Genomic DNA, 27,187 nt, shown 5'->3' with positions numbered 1-27,187 from the left:
CCTGTAGTCCCAGCTACTCGGGAGGCTGAGGCAGGAGAATGGCATGAATCCGGGAGGCGGAGCTTTCAGTGAGCCGAGATCGAGCCACTGCACTCCAGCCTGGGCGACAGAGCGAGACTCCATCTCAAAAAAAAAAGAAAAGAAAAACATCTCCAACACTGATGCAGCATGTGTTGCCCTTCAGCAACTTTATACTGTACCACCTGACTGTCATTGAAGTCATGATGAATTACACCTATTGGCATCAATATTGAGCCTCATTCGTTATTTTCTTAGGTGTCATGCTTTATACCAAAAAGACAAACGCCAAGACAAATTCAAACTTTGTAAAACAAAAAAAAAAAAAGAAAAAAAAAAAAGAACTACAGGAAAACAGTGGAAAGCTACTTTCAAGGACTCACAGTTCACATCCCACATATGAGTATGGTTTATTTATTTTATTGCTTAACGTATGTCACTTGGGAGATACTCTAAATGCCCTAACCAAACCACTATGAGATCTGTTCATGTAACAAAATTGCACTTCTACCCCATAAATTTACACAAATGATAAAATAAAATAAAATATTGTTTACATTCAGCAAAACCCTATTTATAAATTATTAACTTCCTAATATGTAGAAATTAAAATTTAATTTGGCATGAAATCATACTTGTAATCTATAGCAAAGTCTAGAAGAAAAAGAGTTACTCATTGGAAGAGGATAATCGTTGTATTACATGTTTATATTATATTAGATATACATATTTATTATATTTAATTAATTAGGTAATATAAAATATGTGATTGTGCTATGATGCTATATCAAATACAAACTTTTATTGGAAGAAATAAAAAGTAGTATCTTCAGAATTTCAATTACCTCTAGTTTCTTGAAAATGCTTTAATATTGACATGATACTAGTAATCATTTTGCTTCATAATTTTACCAAGTGTTTTTCATATTTTTGTGAAAATTGGTTTTGTCATAATTGAGAACTGAGAATGTATACCTAGATGGGTTTTTAAATTTCAAGGCTGAATGTTATTTATAAACCACACTATTATTCAGAATAGAAGCATACTATAACTGTGATATGTTGATACGTTGATAAAAATACTATTTATCCTTAGTGAAAAAAAGTATTCTAAAGGCCTCAACTCTTCACAAATTAAAATTTATATTCTGTTTGTACACACTAACTTAGTGTACTCTTAGCATTTAAAATTAGTTTGGTTACGTTTTTATATCTATATTATCCATATATGTATATTTTATAGTAAACACAAAATTCAGAAAATGCAGATAAGGGCCTACTTGACAGATTTTAATACTAGTTTTTTTAATGAGTTAATAGTAATACTTAATTAAATACATACTTCATTTCTAGAGAAAATGTATACATCATCTATTTCAACCTCACAGAATCCTAGCAAGGAAACGCATTATGAGTGTACTCCTTTTTGTCATAGAAAATAAAACAAAGTTCTACTAAATAGAATAACAATTTTGTAGCCACGATAGAACTAAAACCCATGCTCCATATATCCTGTACTCTATTCAACCCCTCTATATATTTCATTTTTCTGTTGATAAAATCTGACATTAAAATGAAGTATCTATTAATTACTTCATCTTATGGTTTCTCAGTTCTGCTATTGGTGAAGTAAGACTGAACTTGTGAAGCACAATTTCATTCCTTGATCAATGTTTCCAACATGAGTGCAAGTAGACATGATGACTGAGGAAACAGAATCAACATTGGGTAAGTTATATGTCATCATAAAAAAACCTCACGGAACTCTTGCTTCTCAACCTATGCAGGTTGTATCTTCTCTTGGACATATAATTCTTTCCAATATCCACTTAATGGGTCAATAACTATCTGTTCACTCATCAAACATATTTGAAAACACACGTAAAATATATTCCAATATCTGTGAACAAATCCGTTATCTTCTCTCTAACGGCCTCTATTTTCTGTCTGTTTCACACTAATTAAAAAAGAACAATTGCATACGTTCAGGATGTGTTCTGTGCCCCTGTACTCCATTTCTGACCAATCCTTGCTTCCCTACATGTTCTCAGGAGTTGAAATTCTTAAGTGTGGTCAAGACTTCAGGCAACGAGAATCAGTATATGTTTATACCTCTGAAATGAAAAGCCTAGCATTTTCTCTGGCTGAGGATTTCTGATGCTAGACACCATCATTTCATTCTATGTCTCATGTCAACATTGCCTCAAATTATCCCTTCCACAAAAATCGTTGATTTAAATGATTCCCACAAAAGCAGGAAAAAAATGGAGAAAATATTGCTATTTCATTGCCCTAAAATTCTCTAATGCTTTGCTTAAAAATAAATAAATGTAGACTCTGAGTGTCTAGAATATTTGAACAAATATATATATTCATTGTATTTGAATTCATTTAAATATATATATTCATATATATGTATAGGAATGTATATGAATTCATAAAAATATATATCCATTCATGAGTGCTTATGTGTGTGTCTGAGTATATACATATATATAAAATCTCCAAGTATTAGAAATATATCATATATATTTATGAATATATATGAATTCATTAAACTATATATTCATTAATGCATGTTTATATGTGTGTATGTGTGTGTGTATATATACGTATATATAATATATGTGTGTGTATATATATATATGTATATATATAAAATCTCCAAGTATTAGAAATACAGCTAAGATTTTGAATACTAAGGAGGTGTTTTGGGTGCACTTCTATCCTGTTATATACAAAAAAAATATGATCAAAGGAGGGGGATACTAAAAACTAAATAAAGAACTGGGATAGGCTTCCTGTTAGGTGATTTTGCCAAACATAATAAATGTATAGCTAAGATTTAGATATTTTGAGCTTAGAATAATTTTAAGTAAAATGTAATTCAAACTCCTCTTATTTTAAAGGTTTGGAAAAAAATTAATTCACACAGCTCTTCAGGGTCAAAGACAGACACGGGCTCTAGTCTTTGTATTCCGAGCTCATTCTATTGACACTCACTCAGTTCGCTTTACCATATTTCCTCCTTTTTAAAGAAAAAAACAACTACATAAAGTTGCACTAAGATTTAAGAATGATTCAATCTTTCAAGAAAATATATATATGTAAATAATCCATACATAAATATAAAAATATAAATAATTCATATATATATACATAGAGAGAGACATTATTTTAATGGTACCAAAATGTCAGTATTCTCTATAAAGTCTATCCCCAAAAGGCAGGTGATGACAGGTTAAATAATTGGTAAATGTAAAAATCCATATGATGCCATGTGATGTCAGGAACATTAAACTTATTTGCTCCATACCGTAAAATTTAATTTTCTTTATATAATTAACTCACTGCTATAAAAATACACACGTTTCACAACTTATGACGGGGTTATGTCCATAAGTTAAAAATACATGTTGAAAATGAATTTAATACAAACAACACTGAACATCGTATCTTCGCCCAGCCTATCTTAAATATGCTCAGACACTTACATTAGCCTACGACTGGACAAAATCTAACACAAAGCCTATTTTATAGAAAAAAGTCTTGAATATCTCATGTAATTTGTCGAATATGGCACTGAAAGTGAAGAACCGAATGGTTGTATGGGTACCTGATATAGGATTTCTACTAAATGCGTAGTGTTTTTGAACCACCATAAAGCCAAAAAATAGAAAGTTGAACCATTACAAGTTGGGGGACATCTGTATGTTAAAAATATAAGTATGATTGCCATTCAGTAAAAGACTTTCTAATTATAAATGCAGTCTTTTTCATTTTAAAAAGTAGCCTTTTTTTCTGCAACTAAAAATTATCATAAACAAGTACCTTAACTATTTAAACAAACTATTGAAGACAGAAAAATGCAAAGGTCCATTTTTTATTTCCCCATAATCTAAAGTGAAGAGGTATATTTGAGATTATCATACAACTCTTCTTTCAGATTAAGGGAAAAAAACTCATTGTTTTATTAAAAATTGATTTGTGATACAAATGATCAGTTATGGGTCTGTATGATCTTGAACGAATTATTTATTCCTTAGTAAAATAATAGGATGTACTAAAATCCTTTCTCATATATTCTACAAATGAAAATATATGGATTACTCTTGATTGGTTATGTTCCTTTACTCCATCTACCAATAAAGAACAAATATTTCCCACCTATTTATGAATGCACTTCTCCCCTACCTTAGTAATGGTTTCATGAAGGTTGAAAGACGGATCCGTTTCTTCAATTTTTGTTGCTCGTGTAGAAAAAAGGGCCTCGGAGAGAAAACTCGGACCCTGCGGCAAATCAAAAAAGAAACATTTAAAACTCTTCATTGATTTTGTTTTTCAAGTGTTTATTGGATTTTCTTTAAAGATTAAAAAGGATTCTAAATTGCCTTAAGGTTTCTGTTGATTGCTGGATTTCATTCTCCTGATCTAACTACCCATCACAGAATATTTATAAATTAAAATGATCAGATACATCAACTTGTTATGTTCCACTCTTGTTTGATAGAATAAATAGGTTAATATTTAATTAATTTAGAAATTATAGAAATGTGAGAGTTTAGGGCAGAAAATCTTAAATATTTGAGGTGAAATGTTTGTGGGACATTCAAAAAATCATCTAGATGGTGTATGACTATATTGGTCTGAAGTTCAAGACCAAATTCTGAACTGGAGATATAACAATAATTTGAGAAACATTTACATGGTAGTTAAAATGTAATGTGAAACACACATAGACTTAGAAGTATACTGAGTGTAGAACAGATCTCTAAGTGGTAAGATCTCTGAGTGGCACCAATACTTAAGAGGTGGAAAGATAAAAGCAAAACTCATGAAGATGTTATAGATGGAATTGTCAGAAAAGTGTATGGAGAAGCATGTAACTGTTATTGCATGTAACTGTTATTCCATGGGAGTCAAAAAGTAGAGAATGGGAATAAATAATCAATACAGAAAAGAAAGCAAGGAAATACAGTAAGATTAAGATGAAAATTATGCCTTAGAGGGGGCACTTCGGAGATACTTGGTTTCTTCTGTCAGAGAAGATTCTGTGGAGTTGCGAGAACAGGATACAGAATAAAATCAGGTGAGGAGTAAATATGAGGAGAAATGAGACATCAACTATGAACTACATTATTCTTTCTAGAAATTAAGATTATCTTGAAAAGTTAAAAAATAGATTACTAGCTAAAGAAAGTTAAAGAATCAACAAAAACTGTATTCACTGTGTATAAGATAACATTGACATGGACATATTTTTAATGCTAGAGAAAGTACCCAGAAGAGTATTTGTATTAAAAATACAAAAAATATGAGGGATAAATTAATGGGTCATAGTCTTCAGGAAAAGGAATTCAGAGTTCAATAAAGTTACCCAGAAAAACCATTATAAGTAGATGAACCAATAGAAACAAAGACATTGAAATGAGGGTGGGATGTAAATATGGTGAAATTCAGTGTTAGCACATACATGGAAGAGAAGAAAATATTCTAGGGTCATGTGTAATTACATTCTAGGCTAGAGTGAGTTAACTAAACTTCAACTCACAACCACACCAAAATGAACCCTTTTGCATGTTTTTCAGAAACAATAATTTGAAACATTTTGTCACATATGGTTAGTAGCGATTAAATGAACAAAAGCAATGCCTTCTCTTTAGCTGGCACTCAAAGATACATGGCCTGAGATGAATAGAATAACTATAGTGCTTTCTGTGTATCAGTACTGGGACAAGTACTCTCCACATGTCACCTAGTTTAATCAACAGACATACCTATCAGACAGAAACTATTATTACTCCCTCTTTACAAATGAGAACCAGTGAGTAGACCTAGGGCTCAAATCCAGGTTTATTCGAGGCTACAGCTCACACTTTCATTCCTGTATCATGAAATCTCTCCATGGCCAAAGTGATTAATATCCCAAGATTCTGTGTGTTTATGTTAACAAAGATCATTTCCCCACCTTTTGTTCCAATTTCCTGCAAGCCTTCATCTATCTACTCTCAACATGCAGCAAAAACACTACGCACAGTTTAAATGATATCATCAAAAACTCCTTGCTTAGACTAAATAAAATTAAATCTAAAAAGTCCCATGTGCACGTCTCACATTGCAATATTCTCTTTTCTGCAATCAGAAGGCATACACATCAATACTTAAATTTAATATATGAAATTAAAACACTTGCGAGCAAGCTTTGAATGGCACTGACATTCATAATATGCTGGAATGAGGAAAAAGGTAATAACACCCATAATTTTTGAAACATGACATTCTCATAGCTATTCAAAGTAAAATAGACCTGAGGTAATGTGGAGTTTAAATAGAACTGTAACTATCCAAGGGTCAAATGTGGAACAATATTAGCACATTGTTTTCTGAATACACTCATTTTCATATTACACTTTTTAGGTCCTAGCATTAGCTTTATTCAAAATATTCAAGGCACTTCTGTACTTCTATCTAGATTGATTTAGTATCCTTATTTTAGACTTGGAAGAGATATTAGAAATGTTAATTCTACCCAAATATACAAAGTAAAACATGAAAAAAACAAGTGATTAATAATTCTACAATGTCACAAAACAGTTTTTAGAAACTCGATGCTAGAAATCAACTCTGTGTCAGTGTGTACATATATGTGTCTGTGCTTCCCAAACATGTTGCTATTTCTTGTAAAGTACTTTTGAGGTGGGGGTAATTAATTATAATGCCAATCTTAAAAATGTGAATCATTTCAATCAATCCAGATATGTTTTCAGTCCTAAAGTTCTTATATGCCAATAAAATACATCCATTTGATGCAGTATTCGTATTTTAGGCTTTCTTTAAGCTAATCTCTGACATAGTTTGCCTTAATCACCGAGTGTATACTTATCCTATCTATTATACATACCATGTATCATTAACTAAATAATTTATGTTTATGTAATTTTTTGTTACCTCGCACTTTTTAGTCAGATCATGAGGTTGGAAAAGCTAAAGGACAACTACAAAGAAATAAGAAAAGGTTCACTTAGCAGAGTATTTCACAAATTAAGGCATCTTATAATGAATGTCTTTAATTGATATTTTGAAGGTAAACAATTGAGTGAATAGATATCACCAAGCTATTAAGCTTTCTTAATAAATATTAACTATTCCATGCAGTAAAATAAGTGATTAGTATTTGTTAATGCTTCCAAATCTGTGCTGTTATTCTAAAAAGAAGAATCCATTTAGGCATGTCTGGCATAAAGATCAGGAAAATGTGGAGGAACTCTGGAAAGTTTGGTTGTATTAATAAGCTGACTTAAAAAAATGACTGAGGTCACGTCCAAGATCCTATTTATCAGCCCCACAAATTCTAAGATCTCACAGCACTAACTATACAGAGTTTATTATTAACTCTACATATGAGTCACAGAGAGATCTCTTTTTACATCCTCTCCCTTCAACTTTCTTGAGAATTGTTTTTTGTTTATTTCCAGCAAAAGAAGAGGAAGAGGCAAACAACTTGTTTATACCTAACACATTGCAAGTGACCAATGCAGTATGATTTCACATCAGGAAGGAAAAAATAATTATAATATTCGTTGTGTTTTTTTGTTCAATTACACCTGAAGGTAGTTCTCTGAAGCCTAGATACCTTTAGTTTATGCCTCAAAAACAAACAAAAAACCCCAAAAAACAAAAAACAAACCATCAGCTTATGAGCTAGAAAGATGTTTGAGAACTCAAGAGCATTTTTGTTTTGCTGTCCATATTGATATCACCTATGGCTCTGCACCCCTCTATTCATTCCCTGAGGCTTTATGAGATTCCTTCCTTGACTCTTCAGGATTCTGGTGGCTGTAAATATTCTTTAGTTGTAGCTATGTAGCTCTTATTTCTGCTTTGTTCTTCACATGACCTCCTTCTCTATCTGTCATCTCTTCTCTCAGAGAAACACTTGTCATAGGATTTTGAGCCCACCCAGTTATCTCAAGATTCATAATTTTATTTGCACATATCCTTTATCCATATAAGTTCACATTCACAGGTTCTAGGATCATTTAGGATCCACCAATTAACACACTATAATCGCCATGCCTTCAATAAAATTTCCGAAGTAAAGCTTGGAACAGTGCTTCTAAGAGCAGACCTCAAGATTTTAATTCTAGTTCAGACATTTGCCTTCCTTCTCCTCTACTCAGGACTAACTATAAAATGGAAGTATTTTACATTTATAAAAGAACCTTTAGGTAAGGCACAAATAAAAGCTGTATGAACTAAATAGTTATGGGTTAGCTACAAATAAATTCGGTTTTCTAGATTTGGATGTTTACATGGATATACAATTGTCAAAAGATATCTAACTTAAAACTTCAGATTTATGCATTTTTATGTATAAATTATACCTCAAAGTAAAACAACCTTTCGATGGGACATTTCTATTATCCTAAAGAGATCTTTCTTGCCCTTCTTTTTAGGTCAGTTTTAATTAAGTTGTTTTTCAAATAATTTGTCTATTTCATCTAAATTGTCCAATATATTGTTTTTAAATTGTTCACAACATCTTCTTATCACCTTTTTAATGGGATCTAGGTTACATCTTCTCTTTTATTCGAGGTATTGGTAATTTTTGTCTGCTTTCCTGCTCATCTGTTTGAGATTACTAAAACCTTGTCTGCTGTCTTCTTAATCCCATCGTTTCTTAAAATTTACTGAGTGCTTTAAGGTTTTATGTGATGCTTTAATATACATTGTTTTTTAATTTTTAATTTTTATTCACATATAGTATGTGCCCATATTTATGGGGAACATGAGATAAGGGATACAGGTATAGTCACAACTATTTAAGATTAGTAAACTGTTGTTAATCATCTTCACTTTATGGATGAGAAGACTGAAATTCAGAAGCTTTATCTGACTAGATTCTGCTAGTAAGTGGCAGAATCTGGACTGGAATTCACATCTTCATCGTCAATCTACTGCTACTTACTCTCCATAACCCTGCATGTCAAGTACTCAGATAAAGCCAGGTTGACAGATCCAGATAATACAGAGAACACTATAGAAATTGCAAAACAAAAATAAGAAGTGTTCAAGCCTATGAAACGAAACACTAGAGTTCATTTTAAGATTTTAAAATTAATGATAAAATTCATCACATACATTAAGTGATAGCTGAGCTGCTTTACAGCACTTGTTGAATGAATAGAGCCACAGAATTCTTTGACTTCCCTTTCTGGTTTCTCTACACTTTGCAAGGCTTAACTAGATGAGTATTAAATATAAATGCCTTTTTATTAATGAAATCAATGAAGTCATTCTTAGTAGCTACAGAAAAGGAAGGCAAAGGAAGGCAAAAGGAAGACAAGCTTCTACCTTCCATTTCTCCTTCTTCTCCCTTAGCCTGTGTTCTTAAGAACTTAAAACCTCTTCAACTCTCACCTGATCTAAAATCAAAGCATCTTATTTTCTTCTGCAATGCTGCTTGACCCCAATACAAACTCGACAGTACTTCCAAATAGCCAGAAAACAGCAATTTCAATTTTTCCATCCTACAAGATCTAAATAATTCTTGTCGTAAAATGGGCAAATGGTCTGAGGTGCCTGACGTCCAGGCATTCTTTTACACATCTGTCCCTCTCTAGTCTCTGTTCCCAATGCAACTCATCCCTAATCTTCCTTCTTTCCCTCCCGCCTGTCCCCTCAGTCGCAACCCCAAGCGTCCCTGAGTCTTTCTAATCTTCCTTTTCTACAGACCCATCTGACCTCTCCCCTCCTCCCCAGGCTGCTCCTCGCCAGACCGAGCTCGGTGCCAATTCTTCCTCAGCCTCCGCTCCTCCACACTATAATCTTTTTATTGCCTCCCCTCCTCACACCTGGTCCAGCTTACAGTTTCGTTCCGTGACTAGCCCTCCCCCACCTGCCCAGCAATTTACTCTTAAAAAGGTGGCTGGAGCTAAAGGCAAGTCAAGGTTAATGCTCCATTTTCTTTATCCCAAATCAGATAGCGTTTAGGCTCTTTTTCATCAAATATAAAAATCCAGCCCAGTTCATGACTTGCTTGGCAGCAACCCTGAGACACTTTACAGCCCTAGACCCTAAAAGGTCAAAAGGCCATCTTATTCTCAAAATACATTTTATTACCCAATCTGCTCCTGACATTAAATAAAACTCCAAAAATTAAATTCCGGCCCTCAAACCCCACAAGAAGATTTAATTAACCTCGCCTTCAAGGTGTACAATAATAGAAAGAAGTTGCAATTCCTTGCCTTCACTGTGAGACAAACCCCAGCCACATCTCCAGCACACGAGAACTTCCAAACGCCTGAACTGCAGCGGCCAGGCGTTCCTCCAGAACCTCCTCCCCCAGGAGCTTGCTACAAGTGCCAGAAATCTGACCACCAGGCCAAGGAATGCCAGCAGCCCTGGATTCCCCCAATTGTGCGGGACCCCACTGGAAATCGGACTGTTCAGCTCACCTGGCAGCCACTCCCAGAGCCCCTGGAACTCTGGCGCAAGGCTCTCTGACTCCTCGGCTTAGCAGCTGAAGACTGACGCTGCCCAATTGCCTCGGAAGCCCCGTAGACCATCACAGCTGCCGAGCTTTAGATAACTCACAGTGGAAAGTAAGTCCATCCCCTTCTTAATCAATATGGAGGCTACCCACTCCACATTACCTTCTTTTCAAAGGCCTGTTTCCCTTGCCTCCATAACTCTTGTGGGTATTGACAGCCAGGCTTCTAAACCTCTTAAAACTCCCCACTCTGGTGCCAACTTAGACAGTACTCTTTTATGCCCTCTTTTTTAGTTATCCCCACCTGCCCAGTTCCCTTATTAGGCTGAGACACTTTAACTAAATTATCTGCTTCCCTGACTATTCCTGGACTACAGCTGCATCTCATTGCTGCCCTTCTTCCCAATCCAAAGCCTCCTTTGCGTCCTCCTCTTGTATCCCCCCACCTTAACCCACAAGTATAAGATACCTCTACTCCCTCCTAGGAAACCGATCATGCACCCCTTACCATCTCATTAAAACCTAATCACCCTTACCCTGCTCAATGCCAATATCCCATCCCACAGCAGGCTTTGAAAGGATTAAAGACTGTTATCACTCGCCTGCTACAGCGTGGCCTTTCAAAGCCTATAAACTCTCCTTACAATTCCCCCATTTTACCTGTCCTAAAACCAGACAAGCCTTACAAGTTAGTTCGTGATCTATGCCTTATCAACCAAATTGTTTTGCCTATCCAACCCATAGTGCCAAACCCATATACTCTCCTATCCTCAATACCTCCCTCCACAATCCATTATTCTGTTCTGGATCTCAAACATGCTTTCTTTACCATTTCTTTGTACCCGTCATCCCAGCTTCTCTTCACTTTCACTTGGACTGACCCTGACACCCATCAGGCTCAGCAAATTACCTGGGCTGTACTGCCGCAAGGCTTCACAGACAGACCCCATTACTTCAGTCAAGCCCAAATTTCATCCTCATCTGTTACCTATCGCAGCATAATTCTCATAAAAACACACGTGCTCTCCCTGCTGATTGTGTCTAATTAATCTCCCAAACCTCAATCCCTTACAAAACAACAATTCCTTTCTTTCCTAGGCATGGTTAGTGTGGTCAGAATTCTTACACAAGAGCCAGGACCGCACCCTGTAGCCTTTGTGTGCAAACAACTTGACCTTACTGTTTTAGCCTAGCCATCACGTCTCTGTGCAGTAGCTGCTGCCACCCTAATACTTTTAGAGGCCGCACATGGTGGCTCACGCTTGTAATCCCAGCACTTTGGGAGGCCGAGGTGGGCGGATCATGAGGTCAGGAGATCGAGACCACGGTGAAACCCTGTCGCTACTAAAAATACAAAAAAATTAGCCGGGCGTGGTGGCGGGCGCCTGTAGTCCCAGCTACTCGGAGAGGCTGAGGCAGGAGAATGGCGTGAACCCAGGAGGTGGAGCTTGCAGTGAGCCACGATCACACCTCTGCACTCCAGCCTGGGCAACAGAGCGAGACTCCATCTCACACACACACACACACAAATACTTTTAGAGGCCCTCAAAATCACAAACTATGCTCAACTTACTCTCTACGTTTCTCGTAACTTCCAAAATCTATTTTCTTCCTCATACCTGATGCATATACTTTCTGCTCCCCGGCTCCTTCAGCTGTACTCACTCTTTGTTAAGTCCCACAATTACCATTGTTCCTGGCCCAGACTTCAATCCCACCTCCCACATTATTCCTGATACCACACCTGACCCCCATGACTCTATCTCTCTGATCCACCTGATTCACCTCATTTCCCCATATTTCCTTCTTTCCTGTTCCTCACCCTGATCACACTTAGTTTATTGATGGCAGTTCCACCAGGCCTAATCGCCACACACCAGCAAAGGCAGGCTATGCTATAGTACAAGCCACTAGCCCGCCTCTTAGAACCTCTCATTTTCTTTCCATCGTGGAAATCTATCCTCAAGGAAATAACTTCTCAGTGTTCCATCTGCTATTCTACTACTCCTCAGGGATTATTCAGGCCCCCTCCCTTCCCTACACATCAAGCTCGAGGATTTGCCCCCACCCAGGACTGGCAAATTAGCTTCACTCAACATGCCCCGAGTCAGATAACTAAGATACCTCTTAGTCTAGGTAGACACTTTCACTGGATAGGTACAGGGTCTGGGAAGGCCATTGAAGTCATTTCTTCCCTTCTGTCAGACATAATTCCTCAGTTTAGCCTTCCCACCTCTATAAAGTCTGATAACAGACCAGGCTTTATTAGTCAAATCAGCCAAGCAGTTTTTCAGGCTATTAGTATTCAGTGAAACCTTTACATCCCTTACAGTCCTCGATCTTCAGGAAAAGTAGAACGGACTAAAGGTCTTTCAAAAACACACCTCACCAAGCTCAGCCACCAACTTAAAAAGGACTGGACAATACTTTTACCACTTTCCCTTCTCAGAAGTCAGACCTGTCCTCAGAATGCTACAGGGTACAGCCCATTTGAGCTCCTGTATAGATGCTCCTTTTTATTAGGCCCCAGTCTCATTCCAGACACCAGACTAACTTAGACTGTGCCCCCAAAAAACTTGTCATCCCTACTATCTTCTGTCTAGTCATACTCCTACTCATCATTCTCAGCTACTCATACATGCCCTGCTCTTGTTTACACTGCCGGTTTACACTGTTTCCCCAAGCCATCACAGCTGATATCTCCTGGTGCTATCCCCAAACTACCACTCTTAACTCCTGAAGTAAATAAATAATCTTTGCTGACAGGACTATGCTGAATTTCCTTAGGCACTCTAATTAGATGTCCTAGGTCCTCCCAATTCTTAGACCTTTAATAACCTGTTTTTCTCCTTCTCTTATTCCGTTTAGTTTTTCAATTCATACAAAACCATATCCAGGCCATCACCAATAATTCTAAATGACAAATGTTTCTTCTAACAGTCCCACAATATCACCCCTTACCACAAAATCTTCCTTCAGCTTAATCTCTCCCACTCTAGGTTCCCACGCCGCCCCTAATCCTGCTCGAAGCAGCCCTGAGAAACATCGCCCATTATCTCTCCATACCATCCCCCCAAATTTTCACCGTCCCAACACTTCACCACTATTTCATTTTATTTTTCTTATTAATATACGAAGACAGGAATGTCAGGACTCTGAGCCCAAGCTAAGCCATCATATCCCCTGTGACCTGCAGGTACACATCCAGATGGCCGGTTCCTGCCTTAACTGATGACATTCCACCACAAAAGAAGTGAAAATGGCCTGTTCCTGCCTTAACTGATGACATTGTCTTGTGAAATTCCTTCTCCTGGCTCATCCTGGCTCAAAAGCTCCCCTACTGAGCACCTTGTGACCCCCACTCTGCCCGCCAGAGAACAACCCCCTTTGACTGTAGTTTTCCTTTATCTACCCAAATCCTATAAAACGGCCCCACCCCTATCTCCCTTCGCTGACTCTCTTTTCGGACTCAGCCGGCCTGCACCCAGGTGATTAAAAGTTTTATTGCTCACACAAAGCCTGTTTAGTGGTCTCTTTACAGGGACGCACATGAAATATTCTAATCAAAGAGCTGTCCTTTTTCCTGAAGTTGTGTTTTCAGCTGTCTTTTGATATTAAAATATTTTTTCTCTTAGGAAATAAATTGAGAGTAGATTGCTGTTTTGTTGTTTACTTGTTTTGTCCTAACCTCCTTAGTTGGTAAATTTAAAGTTGCCATTTTAGGTCAATCTCAGAATTTCTATTTTATGATTCATTTCATTTGTCCTAAAGAATTAATTAATATCTAAGAAGTACTTATTAAATCTTTTAGGTCCTTTCGTCATGCCAGTTTTAGAAATTAAAAAAATTGATTTTCAGCAAATTTATTTAACTTTTTATAGTTTCACATCTTGTGTCAGGACTGAAATTTCAACCTTGATCAGCTGAGTTTTATACATGCACTCATATTCAAAACACTATATCCAAATATTCTTCTCCTTCAATAATAAATAGCCTTAGAAGGGTAGTAGGCAGTTTCATGACTTCAAAACAATAAACAAAACACTAACCTGAATCACTTTTCTATAGATATAATAGCTACACAGCAAAATGTCAAGATAATACAGATTTTCTGATAGGCAGGAGGCTTAACAGAGTTTTCAATATATATGTTAAATACTACCTGGTAGAATGTCACAATGCTATCAACATTTAAAAATAATCTGATCATAAAATATGTATTATAATTTAAGCTAGAGGTTCTAAACGTTTTCAAGCCAAGAATCATTCAAAAATAAATACTAAATATCTAGATTGTTTAAGGGATTCTGGCATGCCAGGCCAAGCATGGTGGCTCATGCCTATCATTTCAGCACTTTGGGAGGCCGAGGAGGGCAGATCATGAGTTCAGGAGTTCGAGACCAGCCTGGCCAACATGGTGAAACCTGGTCTCTACTAAAAATACAAAAGTTAACCAGGTATGGTGGCTTGCACCTGTAATCTCAGCTACTCAGGAGGATGAGGCAGGAGAATTGCTTGAACCCCAGAGGTGGAGGTTGCAGTGAGCTGAGATTGTGCCACTGCATTCCAGCCTGGGTGACAGAGCAAGACTCCGTCCTGGGAAAAAAAAAGAGAGAGAGAGAGAGAGATTCTGGCATGCCTACTTTGTGAGAGCAGTATATTGTGGGATATTGTATATCTCTTGAGAATCACTGATGTGTAAAAGGTATATGTTTATCTACAGATATTCCCCAAAGTAAAGAGAATATCTATAGATGGATATATCCTAATGTATAGGAGATTATGTCAATTCTTGTATTCTACAATATGAATTGAAAAAGTATTTTATGTATTATGAATAATGGCAAATGATACTAAAATACATTGTAATAGTAGCTCAATGAACCCTCAGAAAAATCCTATGAAGTAAATGTTATTATTATCCCAATTTTATAGATGAAGAAACTGAGGCACAGTGAGTTTGAATATCTTGCCCAAGCAGTAAAACCAGGAAATAATCACAGGCATTATCTATGCTCTTAACCATTTTAAAATACATTGTCTATAATATAGACAATAGCCAAATGAAACATACGATTGACTTTATATTTAATACAGTCAGATGTCCCTGGATAAATTATGTATTTCTATTCCTGCCTGCTAAATTATAATGTAGTATAGCATTTATTAATACATTTTTGAGAATCATCTCAGGTGAGAAAAAATAAAATTTGTGTTCATTTCATATAAATTTCATACATGAATAAAATACACTACTATGCATAATGCTGTAATTTAAAATCTTTGCTTGCCCATTCTTCAGTAATTTTAAGTCTATGCACTACTTTATCATATTTCAATTTTTAAGACAGAACATATGAAACTATAACTTTCCAAAATATTTTGGATCATTTCACTAACTACTAAGGAAGTAGGTATCTTTCTTTTCACATGGAGTTTGGACTGTTTAGTAAAGGAATTAGTACCATAACATCAAGTCATTAAATGGTTAACTGAGAGCTCTTTTCTCTTTAGCTTTTCTCCTTTCTTTGGGGAGATAGATGTTCTGCATATCAGACACACCAATAGATGATTCCGTAATTATTTAACACCCAGTCATCTGAAGTCCCGGAGGAGGGTCCAGGAAGAGTCATTATGGATGAGGGAAAGACACTCCCAAGGCTCAGAGCCCCAGCTGTTTACCAACTCTGCTAACATATTTTGTTGTAAGTGATTCAGCTCTCAGTGGTGGATCCTGGCTATGCCTGGAGTACAGGTACCACACCCAACGTCATGGTAACACAATGAATAACATTATTAACATACAAAATTACATTTCATATATCACTGAGAATGCAGAACTTACACAAATTTCAAGGTAGGAAAAGAAAAAATGATATTCTCAAATTTGGGGTGGTGAGGAGGAGAAATTGTCTCAATCATAAGGAATCCAAACTTTAATGTGGTCTTAGTATTAATAAAAGCTGGTCTCTCTGGTAAAGCCTCAAGTCGATTTAACACCAGCATTTCTTTGAGGTCAGAGCCTGTTAGCCTCTTGAAAAGCTTTCTGTTAAACAGTCAGTCAGGGCTTTTCTCAGGGCTGTATTTAATCAACTGTGAAAGAAATGGGGGATTTAAAGGTCTTAAAGTTAAGGGCGAAAGAATCTAAACATCAGCTTAAGAAGAAACAAATACATTCGTCAAATCCTGAGAGAGATATTATAGCCCTTCGAAGTCCTTTGGCTAAGAATAGGAAGAGAGTACCTTTATAGTCACGACCTCATGTTTCATAATCTGGGTGAAAACACCCAGGGAAATGAAACCAGGAACAGCAGTTTATCTAGATTTTATCACTTACTATAGTACTCATTGTTATTTGAAAATCTTTTTGTCAAATATTAAGCCCAATACGTAAAATTCTGCAGAAATAAGAAAGACACCATTCTAGAAATGAATGGTTGTTTAAATCTGTCCCAACTGTCCTTCCCTCTTCTCCTGTAGCCCACCCCATGGGATTTCACTTGGCAACAATATGAATGACTTCATATTAATACAGTCAGATGTCCCTGGATAAATTATGTATATATTTCTATTCCTGCTACTACTTACCAAGGGCTACATGCAAGTCTTTATTTTTCCATGTATTTCTAGGGAGTACAGATAGATTTAATTTCAAAGGCTAAGAATGATTTCTGGGGTATCTGTAATTTAGGGCAATGTTTTCCTTTAGCAAAATCCATTTATTTTTATCATTCTTTTCATTTATTCATTTGGAAACCAATAAAGGCACTAAATTAATTCTGCAATTCACTAAAGCAAAAATTCCATTTAACTGAATGAATAGTTGTTAAAGAAAGCCAATATTTTTGCCCCAGTGGATAAAACATGTATGGCTTAGGTTGTCTCTCAATGAATGTCTCTGAAGACTATATACTATGCTTCACTTCAACAAATTATCCAACCTCCAACATAGAACAGACTATTTCCTTTGTAAATTAAAATATAAAGAAAGAAAATATACTTTTAGTTGATTTCTGATAGCATCTTCCCTTAATTTTCATTTGAGAATAATCAATTATCTCGATTTTCTCCAGTCCTAATTTAATGACAGTGAAATTAAAAAGACATTGATGTTCTACTTTTCAAACAATGGGTCACTTCTGATTAAACTTCAATCGAACATTAAACTTCTAGACTTAAAACAAATTGCCTCTTTTTTCTTTTTAACTTGGACCCAATTTCCTGCTGCCCTCAGGTCTCTCAATGGTAATTGATTGATTTATGAATCAATTGAAGGGCGATTTCAAGTTGGAAAAAAAATAGAAAAACTGTTTCTTTTAACAAAATTTATGACCAATATTTTACAAATGACAATTCTCTCTCAAGTTAACAATTTATAAGTGAGCAAATTTCACAATTATAAGGTATTTTTTAAAAAGTTTAGTGTGCAAATTTAATTTCACTTGAAATTATTATTTGCCTCTGTAAAAGTGCCTTAATCAAAGTACCACATCTAACTATACAATTATTAAGTTATCTTATTGTGATTTGATAGAATAAGCAAATCTGAAGAGCAATAATTCTCACAAAACTCTCCATACAGATAGCATGGTAGACTTAGTTAAGTAGAAATTTGGGGCCTGGGTTTAAATTCTAGCTCTGCTGCTCACCATTGTTAACTTTAATTATGCACTTTAGCTCTCTGAAATCAGTTTCTCACATGTAATATTGGGATCTTGATATCACCTTCAGAGTACTATTGTATATTGTTATTATATTTGCATATATAGCATACTGTATTTTCATATCTATACTAACAGTTATATATTAATATTCAATATTATTAAATGAGAACAATAAGCAAAACACTCAGAATGGTTGCTGGCGCAGAGAACTGTTCAGTAAATGCCAACACATTATTATTATTATATTAGTGGATCTTATTAAACTGCATCTCCAGTGCTTAGTATTTCTTCAGATATACTGATAAACATGTTCATGTGAATAGAATGTCTCCGAATCTTTATCAGAATCACACATGATCAAAACTTCCACACAAAAGAGAAGATGGTAAGATGGCTTTATGACTCAAAAATGTCCAGAATATTTGATAAAATTTTTATAGTATTATTTGTGGATTAAAAATTCAACATAGTAAATAACGGTAATTCATTGGAAGACCAGAAAACTAGAATACAATGGCTTAAGATCCTGAGAATAAAGTATCATAGCCATCTGTGTGGTCATGAGAAAAATTCTTAAGTATTCTCATCCTTTCTCCTTCATCTGTAACAATTCAACAAATGTTCATTATGCTACAGGTCATTATTTGTACACTGAACATGTAAAAAAAAAAACACGGTCATTGACATTGTTAAATAAACAAAAAAGAAGAGAGACAAGAATATATAAACACACAGAAATGTAGACAAATGCCATTAGTTATCAGATTGTTGTTCGCAGAACAACTCTCATTTCCTAATTTGCTAAGAAAGCTAGAAAAATCTACTTACATAGGGCGATCCTCTATATGTTTTCCTACTTGTATTTAAATGAGATGATATATGTTTAAGTCCTTAACATGTAAATGGATAAGAGTAAAATCTCAACAAACACAAGTTTATTAACAATTTTTAGAAATTAATTTTTAGCTTCCTATTTTAAATTTGGAATTGATATTCAAGGGCTGGAAAAGATTATACATTAGGTAAATTCCTTTTTTTTTTTTGCATTGAAAAAAAACTAGCATAAAGAAGGTGACTGATTTACCCAGTATAAAGAGAAATAATTTATGGGACAGCTCAGGATAGACTTTGAGAGACTAGTGCTTGTTCTAGTCACCATAGTGCCACTTAATATTGCCAAGTACCCTTCCTAAACTCCTCATCAAAACTGCAAGTCATTCACAATACAAAGGTGACTAGTGACTTGCAGTTGGAAGGGAGATGGGAGAGGGAAGAAGTAAGTTAATTTCCCCTCCGCTATGCTGTCTAGCATCTACAGTTTTATCCATTGCTTAGTTCATAAAATGTAATGAAAGAAAAAAGGTTGAGAATAAACAAAACATGAGTTCTGGTAATGAATTTATTATAACAATAGTCCCCAAAATGGAATAATTATATACACAGTCATAAATATGCCTATGTAAGTAAACTACAAGGATTTAAAAAAGGAAACATATTCCATATCCTTATTAAAAATATGTCATATATACTATAAATATGACCATGATATAAATACTACATATATGTATTTTAACATTCTTTAATAGAAATCTTTTCTATGCTTCCTTTAATAAAACCATTCTTTTTTTTTTTTTTTTTTTGAGACAGAGTCTCACTCTGTCACCCAGGCTGGAGTGCAGTGGCACGATCTCGGCTCACTGCAAGCTCTGCCTCCCGGGTTGACGCCATTCTCCTGCCTCAGCCTCTCCGAGTAGCTGGGACTACAGGCGCCCACCACCACGCCCGGCTAATTTTTTTGTATTTTTAGTAGAGACGGGGTTTCACCGTGGTCTCGATCTAACCTCGTGATCTGCCCACCTTGGCCTCCCAAAGTGCTGGGATTACAAGCGTGAGCCACCGTGCCCAGCCTAATAAAACCATTCTAATTTCTAAATGGAGGTCTTTAGTTATATTAATATCCTTAAAAATTCTGTGTTCTTTGTACACTTCTCATTGTTTCCAATGTTTCAGACTACACCTTTTTTTCCCTACTGGCTGGCTCAGTTGAATTGTGATGATGAGGCCAAAATCAGTGTTCAATCCCTATGTTGGCCAATAGACCTGTCACTGGAAACTTTTTGTTAATCTGGGTGTCTATTTTCATTCTATTTCGTGATCCTGCAATTATACACTGCTGCTCCAAAGTAAAACTGGCTCAACACAGAAAGAGCGCTTAGTACAAACAATTATTACTACTAAAAAAAAAAAAAAAAAATCACACTGGGCCTTGGATCAAGAGGATTATCTTTCTGGTGTATGTTTTATGGTGATAGCTCAGAATAGTGGTACACATCAGCATTTATTTTGTTTGGTAAATATTTTACAAATAATAAAAGTCAATGATACAAATAAAATGTAAGCTATGCATAGTGGCAAAATGGTAACATTTGCAATTTCAATTATGATACCACTCTGGAAGCAATTTATACTTTGCATATTATAGACACTCACTAAGCTTGTGATGGAAAAAGGGAGGATCAGTATAGTTTCCATGAATTTAACCTACTATAAAACTGAGATTATTATTAAATCAACTTATATCTAAAAGACTCATTGTTTTCCAAATTTCATAACTCCTACACAATTGTTATAACAATGTTTAAAGGATTGTCTCATTCTGCATTCAAGATGTATGCCAAAGTCTGTGGAAGTATGAAGGCGAAAAACACACTGACAGGATAAAAAGAGCAGAACAAAAGTACCTCTTGTGTCTGCACTGCAGGCTCTCTGTGTCTTTATAGAATGGATTTCCTGTTCAATAAATAAAGCATTGGCCACGGGACATATTTTGCACATAAACTGCTTATAATAAATTTTATATTGTGGAAATTTTTTAAAAGAGAAAATGCAGATTTAGGAAAAAGTGGAGCTAATCTTAATTAAAAGATTAAAAGAGGAACAATATTTTAATAAAAATGATGTTTTGAATAAATTAGCCCATAGTCCACAATCTGAAATTGGACAGTATTCCAGAACTTCAGATTGTGGACTATGGGCGAATTTATTCAAAATTAAATGCCATGTCCCACAGATGTCATTATTAATTAATTAATTTCTCACTTACTGGAAATAAGTAATTAATAATAACATCTGTGGGACATGATATTTGAATGGCCACACATTCTGGTAGCAATGGGAATCAAATGACAGGATTCTAATCCAGGTTTTGTCACTGACATAGTGACCTTGGGCAAAAATCCTTAGCATTATTGCCCCTGAGTTTTTAGTTAATATGGTAGAATTCTAAATTTCTCAAATTTCAGATTCAATATGATGTGTGTGTGCATGTGTGTGTGTGTGTGTGCATGTGCGTGTGTGTGTGTGTGCGTGTGTTTTCCATGTCACCTGCTCTTCTGTCTCTAACCCATTGTTTCTTATTCCTAGCTGCACATTAGTATTACTTGCATTAAAACTCACGTATACTTGAACTTCATCCAGAACAACTAAAATTGAATAATAAGATTGATCTTAAAAGATACATTTTCACAAAATCCTTTATTAAGAGTCAACGTTGTCCCTCTTTTACAGGTGTGATTGAGAAGCATAATCCCATGTTTTTAAGAAATGCCAATTTATAATCAATTTGAACTACCTGGTAGTTGTTAACTGATTTTCTAACATTTCAAACGATGTTTTACTACCCTTGAAAAAACAGGAACTAATAAGTCATATATTGACCCCTCCATACCACCTTTATTTCTGTATACTCTATTGCCTTTGCCCATAAAATAGAGATTAGGTTATTTATGGTGTATATGTAAATCTATCAAAGATTACACAAATGTGATTCTGTCTCAAATTATGAGTTGATAAAAGTTTTTGATATGACAAAATACACATAAAGTTAGCAGAGTGGAAGGAAAAAAGCATAATTATGAATTATACACATACTACTATCATTCATGTAAAATACTTAGAAAACATCTGAGAAAAATACAATAAAATGTAACAATGAATATGAGATTATAAATTGCTTTTTCTCCTTATACTATTATTTGCTTTCCATTTCTTTAGCATTGTATGCATATTATATTTACAAATAACACTTGAATTTAAAAAATATATAATCTAAGTTCAATGGAACACTCATCTGAAAAACATTTGGCTTAATGCCAGAATTTTCTTCGGGTTCAAAAAGAAGCCAAATTTCACAATACACCTTCTTACTCTCTCTGTGTTATTTTCTTTTATACACTCATTGAATGAGCTGCAGTTCAATAGCTTTTGTGGTCTTCTTTTTCTCTCCACTTGGTGTGGTATAAAAGATATTTCAAAAAAATAAACATAAGCAACTCAATTGCTTGTTAAATTTTATGTTAAGGATATGTACTGATGCAGCAAAATTACCACAGACAGCCACACATGCTGCTGAAATGTAAGCTTCCCTGCCCACCTACTTGTCTATAGCAAAAGCAAGTGATGACTCAAAATTGCTTTGCTCTTCTCTGACACTTCAGCTAGAAAACTAAGACCAAGGAACAGAAGTATGCTAGGTTTTCCTCACACTCTTCTGTTTGCCTCAAGTAGAAGCAAATAGTAGTATGGATTTAGAATAAATTAAACACAGTCCATTCAAGTATCTGAATGCACAGCTGGGATTCAAAAGCTGTAGATGCTACATCTGTTGCTCTACCAGAAAGATCCGTTAGTGAATAGCTAGTGGTTTCAGCTGTAAGGAGTTCCGCAATATTACACCTCAAATATTATGTATATTTTAGGTGAATTTAAGCTTAAAGAAATTATCTTTTGCCCTTAAGGTGATAAAATATTTCTTTTTGTTATTCCCTTTCTCCCTCACTTATTTTCTGACATCCCCAGCAGCAAAGGTGTTTTCATTTACAAAAAAAAAGAGGCCAGTTTCTCTGACTTTACTTAGACTAGCAAAAAAAGAAATCAATACTTCCTTTTCCTCTAAATATCAGGATTGGGATTTGCTCTTCCAGTAGCTTTGCTTTTCTATCAAGTATCCCTCATCAAACTGGTAGTAACAGCACCTGTTTTTAACCAAGGTGCTGGGCATGAAATCTTCATTTCTGTTGAGGTATTCCTCAGACTTAAATACTTTGGCACTTTAAAAAGAAATAGATCAACAACCTTTGGAGACACAAGGCTTCTTTTGTTCTGTTACTCGTTGTTCCTTTCCCTTTGTCCCTTCTGAGGACATACAACATCGTAGTGATGTAAAGAACAGTTGCTAAAACTTGCTGAGAGGTCCAGGTAGCTAAGCAGCCTTGAAGAATGTGGTCATAGATTCTCTTCCTCACCAGTCTTGTGAAAAATATTTTCCTTTGGGTTGCCGTTTTCCACCAAAGGATACTGAGCTACAGGGCAATACTCTGAAGAAAGCAGTTGTTTTATTCACCCTGAGGAGCTCTAGTGATGCAATTTGTAGTCCAATAATTTATGAATAAGCACAGATATTAATATAGGGAGCAATGTACTATTCCAAAAATTTAAAGCCAGGAGTCTAGCTGTAAAATTATAATTAAATGTTATCTAAATACAGGTTTAAAAAAACAGCAATATACAGCTAATCTATGCTGTAAAATTATAATTAAATGTTATCTAAATACAGTTAAAAACAAACAAACAAACAAAAAAAAACAAGCAGTATACATCTAGGTGTCCTCAGCCTGAGGAGTAAATGAAGGTTGGGGAAGGAGGAAGAGTAAAACATATGCTTACATTGAAAGAGAAGGCAAATAAGCCTATCTTTTTCCTTCCTCCAAATTTAAATTATCTTTTTTTCCGACCAACTCAGTTACCAGAATGAGGTCTTCGGTCTGCATTATACATAAATACATAATTTTATTTCCTCCTAAGAATTTCCCTGCTTCCTGCTGATGCACTGCAATTTCTTTTTTTAATGGGAATAAAATCTTTCCCATCCATACCTAGAAATAAAAGCTCAGAAAACATATGTAGATTTGAGCAAACATTAACTAAAAAATCATTGCTACAGACTTTCTTTCAAGGTGCACAAATGACTCATGTCAGATTTCTGTATAGAACTCAGAAGGAAAGACACTAAAGGAGTCCTTATTGAGGGAGGAACAAATGAGCTGCAAAGGGTCTGGTGGCATTGAGGTCATGAGTAGATGACTGACATCAGATCTCTGCTGATTCTGGTAAGAGTGTGGGTACTAGCAAGCATGAAAGGTAAAAGGCTTTCTTCCTAAAGAAATAGCTAGGGAATGAACAATTTTTATGATTTGGGAATCCTGTACTTAGCTCCAACTCAGTATGAATAAGCAGAACCTGTGATATTGTCTAAGCCACGGATTATCCAGAGTTATAAGACTCATGCTAATCAGCATTGCCACCATATCCTCACTGCCAATCTCTCTTGCCTAGACTATTGCAGTAGCCCTCCAATTGGTCTTCATGACTATCATCCATCTTGTGCTTCAACATTGAAGCCACCTTTCTAAAATGGATACCTGATGAGGCTGTTTTCATGCTTACAATCTTTTAATTTTCACTGATTCATATAAAGAATGAAACCCTGAGCATTATATAGATAGTGGTTCAGGCATAAATATATAACCTACACCTAATCATGAGGAAAAATTAGACAAACCCAAAATGAGAAATATTTTATTAAAACAGTAGAAGAAATGGGAAGACTTTAGAAAAATTTCAATGTCATATGAGAAAAAGAAACCACAATGAGATACCACCTCACACGTATTATGATGCTGCTATGAAAAAATATAACTATGAAAGTATCAAGTTTTGGCAATGCTATGGAGAAATTGGAACCCCTTGCATTATTGGTGAGAATGTAAAATGGGACAGCTGTTATTAAAAATAGTATGGTAGTTCCTCCAAAAATTAAAAGTAGAATTACAATATGATTCAGAAATTCTACTTCTGGATGTATACCCCAAAGAACTGAAAGTAGGGTCTTGAAGAGATATTTGTTGTTGTTGTTGTTGTTTTTCTTTCAGGATTTTACTATATTGCCCAGGCTAGAGTGCAGTGGTGCAATCATAGCTCTCCGCAGCCTCAACCTCCTGGGCTCAGGTGATATTCCTACCTCAGCCTCCTGAGTAGCTGGGACCAACGGTGTGTGTCACAAAGCCTGGCTAATTTTTGTGTTTGTTTTTATAGATGGGGTCTTGCCATGTTGCCCAGGCTTTAAGAGGTATTTTTATATCCATGTTCACAGCAGCGTTATTCACAGTAGCTAATAAAAACAATCCAGTATCCATCTACAAATGACTGGATAAGCAAAATGCAGCCTATACATACAATGGAATACGATTCAACCTTAAAAAGGAAGGTGATTCGGGCATATGCTACAACATGAAAGAACCTTGGGGACTTTATCCTAAGTGAAATATGAAAATCACAAAAAGACAAGTACTGGATGATTCCACTTACACGAGGTACCTGGAATAGTCCAAATCATAGAGATAGAAACTAACAGGTGGTTGCCATGGCCTGGTGGGAAAAGCGAGTGGGGAATCATTGTTTACTGGGTATAGAATTTCAGTTTTGCAAGATGAAATGAATTCTGGAAATGGATGATGGTGATGATTTCAAACAATATGAATCTATGTATTATAACTCAACTGTACATTGAAAATTTTTTAAGATGGCAAATTTTATATGTATTTTACCACAGTATAAAACTGAAAAAATGTTTAAAAAAATAAAAGAGATGGAGTAAGGCTGTGGAAATATTCTAAATAAATGAGATTTAAAAATGTAACTAAATGAAATATCTGATCCTTGATTGAATCTTGTGCTGTAGATAAATGAAGGCTATAAAGGACATTATTAGGCCACGTGAAAAAACTAGAATATGAGCAGTAGATTAGATGAAAGACATCGTGTTAATTTTAAATTTACTGAAGTTGCTACTGCATTGATGTATGTAAAAGAATGTTCCTATTCCTGGGTAACATACAAAGACACGTTTAAGGTAAAAGAACATGATGTATATAACATACTCTGACATATTTCAAGAAAAAAGTTAGAGAGAAGGAGAGAAAGGGAGAACAAATGATTGATACATGGGAAAAGGTGTTAACAATAGATGAATCTTGGTAAATATAGGGCTATGGATTATTATTTGTATTATTTTATTATTAGTCTTGCAACTTTTCTGCAAGCTTGAAAATGTTACAAACCCTGCACAAGGAATTTAAAGCTCTTCATAATTGGCTTTAGTCTATCTCTGCAGCCTCTTTCCAGTTCCCACAACACTGTGCTGAAACTGATAATGTTGAATCACAGCATGGATTTTTGTTCAAACCCTTTAACTTTGCTATTTCCTCTGCATAATAAATATCTACTGGTGCTCTAAAGTCTCAATCAATTATCATTTCCAGTCTTCCCAGTCAGAATTAAATGCTTCTCTTTGACTATATTGGCTTTATTGGGCTATATATATAGAAAGAGCTAAAAATAATGTGTGTGTGTTGACATATACACACACATTATATTTAGCTCTCTCTCTCTCTATATATATATATACACACACACACATACAAATAAATACATAACATATTATGTTTATATACATGTTACATATATAGATATATAGTACTTATCACTGTGTATTAAAGTTCAGAATATGGCAAAATACCTACATTATGTATTCAACAAATGTTTTAAATTAATTAGTGATTAATTATTAACTAATTAATGCTATTACTCCATGAAGAATTTATATAGAAATGGATATAAATATATATTCACCTGTATACTAAACTATATCATACCTCTCTGCCTTATCTTTTATTTTCCTATCTACTCTTCTATCAATAGTTACAATATGTAGATAAGAAGACTTTCAAATTCATACTTTTTTAAGAGATGCTTATAGGTCATTAATGCTGGGAAAAATCCCTATACACATAACGAAGTTCATGTCTACCTGAATATACAATCACAAAAGTATATCTATTAATACCTATCTGAAGCCCGGTTTATAAAAATATCAACTGTTTATTGTGTTTTTGCA

The 27,187-nt window shown here is 35.1% G+C and overlaps 1 protein-coding gene across 1 annotated transcript in view; it reads right to left on the bottom strand.

Annotated features, from left to right (window-relative positions):
* Positions 1 to 27,187, bottom strand: part of NAALADL2 (N-acetylated alpha-linked acidic dipeptidase like 2) — a 948,145-nt gene that overhangs the window by 177,670 nt on the left and 743,288 nt on the right. Inside the window, exon 11 of the mRNA XM_030822838.1 lies at positions 4,213 to 4,308. Within this exon, the coding sequence (XP_030678698.1) occupies positions 4,213 to 4,308 (96 nt within the window). The remainder of the gene's footprint in view (positions 1 to 4,212; positions 4,309 to 27,187) is intronic.

This window comes from Nomascus leucogenys, chromosome 11 (assembly GCF_006542625.1).
Source record: "Nomascus leucogenys isolate Asia chromosome 11, Asia_NLE_v1, whole genome shotgun sequence".
Classification (NCBI taxonomy): Eukaryota; Metazoa; Chordata; class Mammalia; order Primates; family Hylobatidae; genus Nomascus; species Nomascus leucogenys.
Note: the sequence above shows the minus strand (reverse complement) of the source record. Positions and strands in the feature narration are given on the sequence as shown.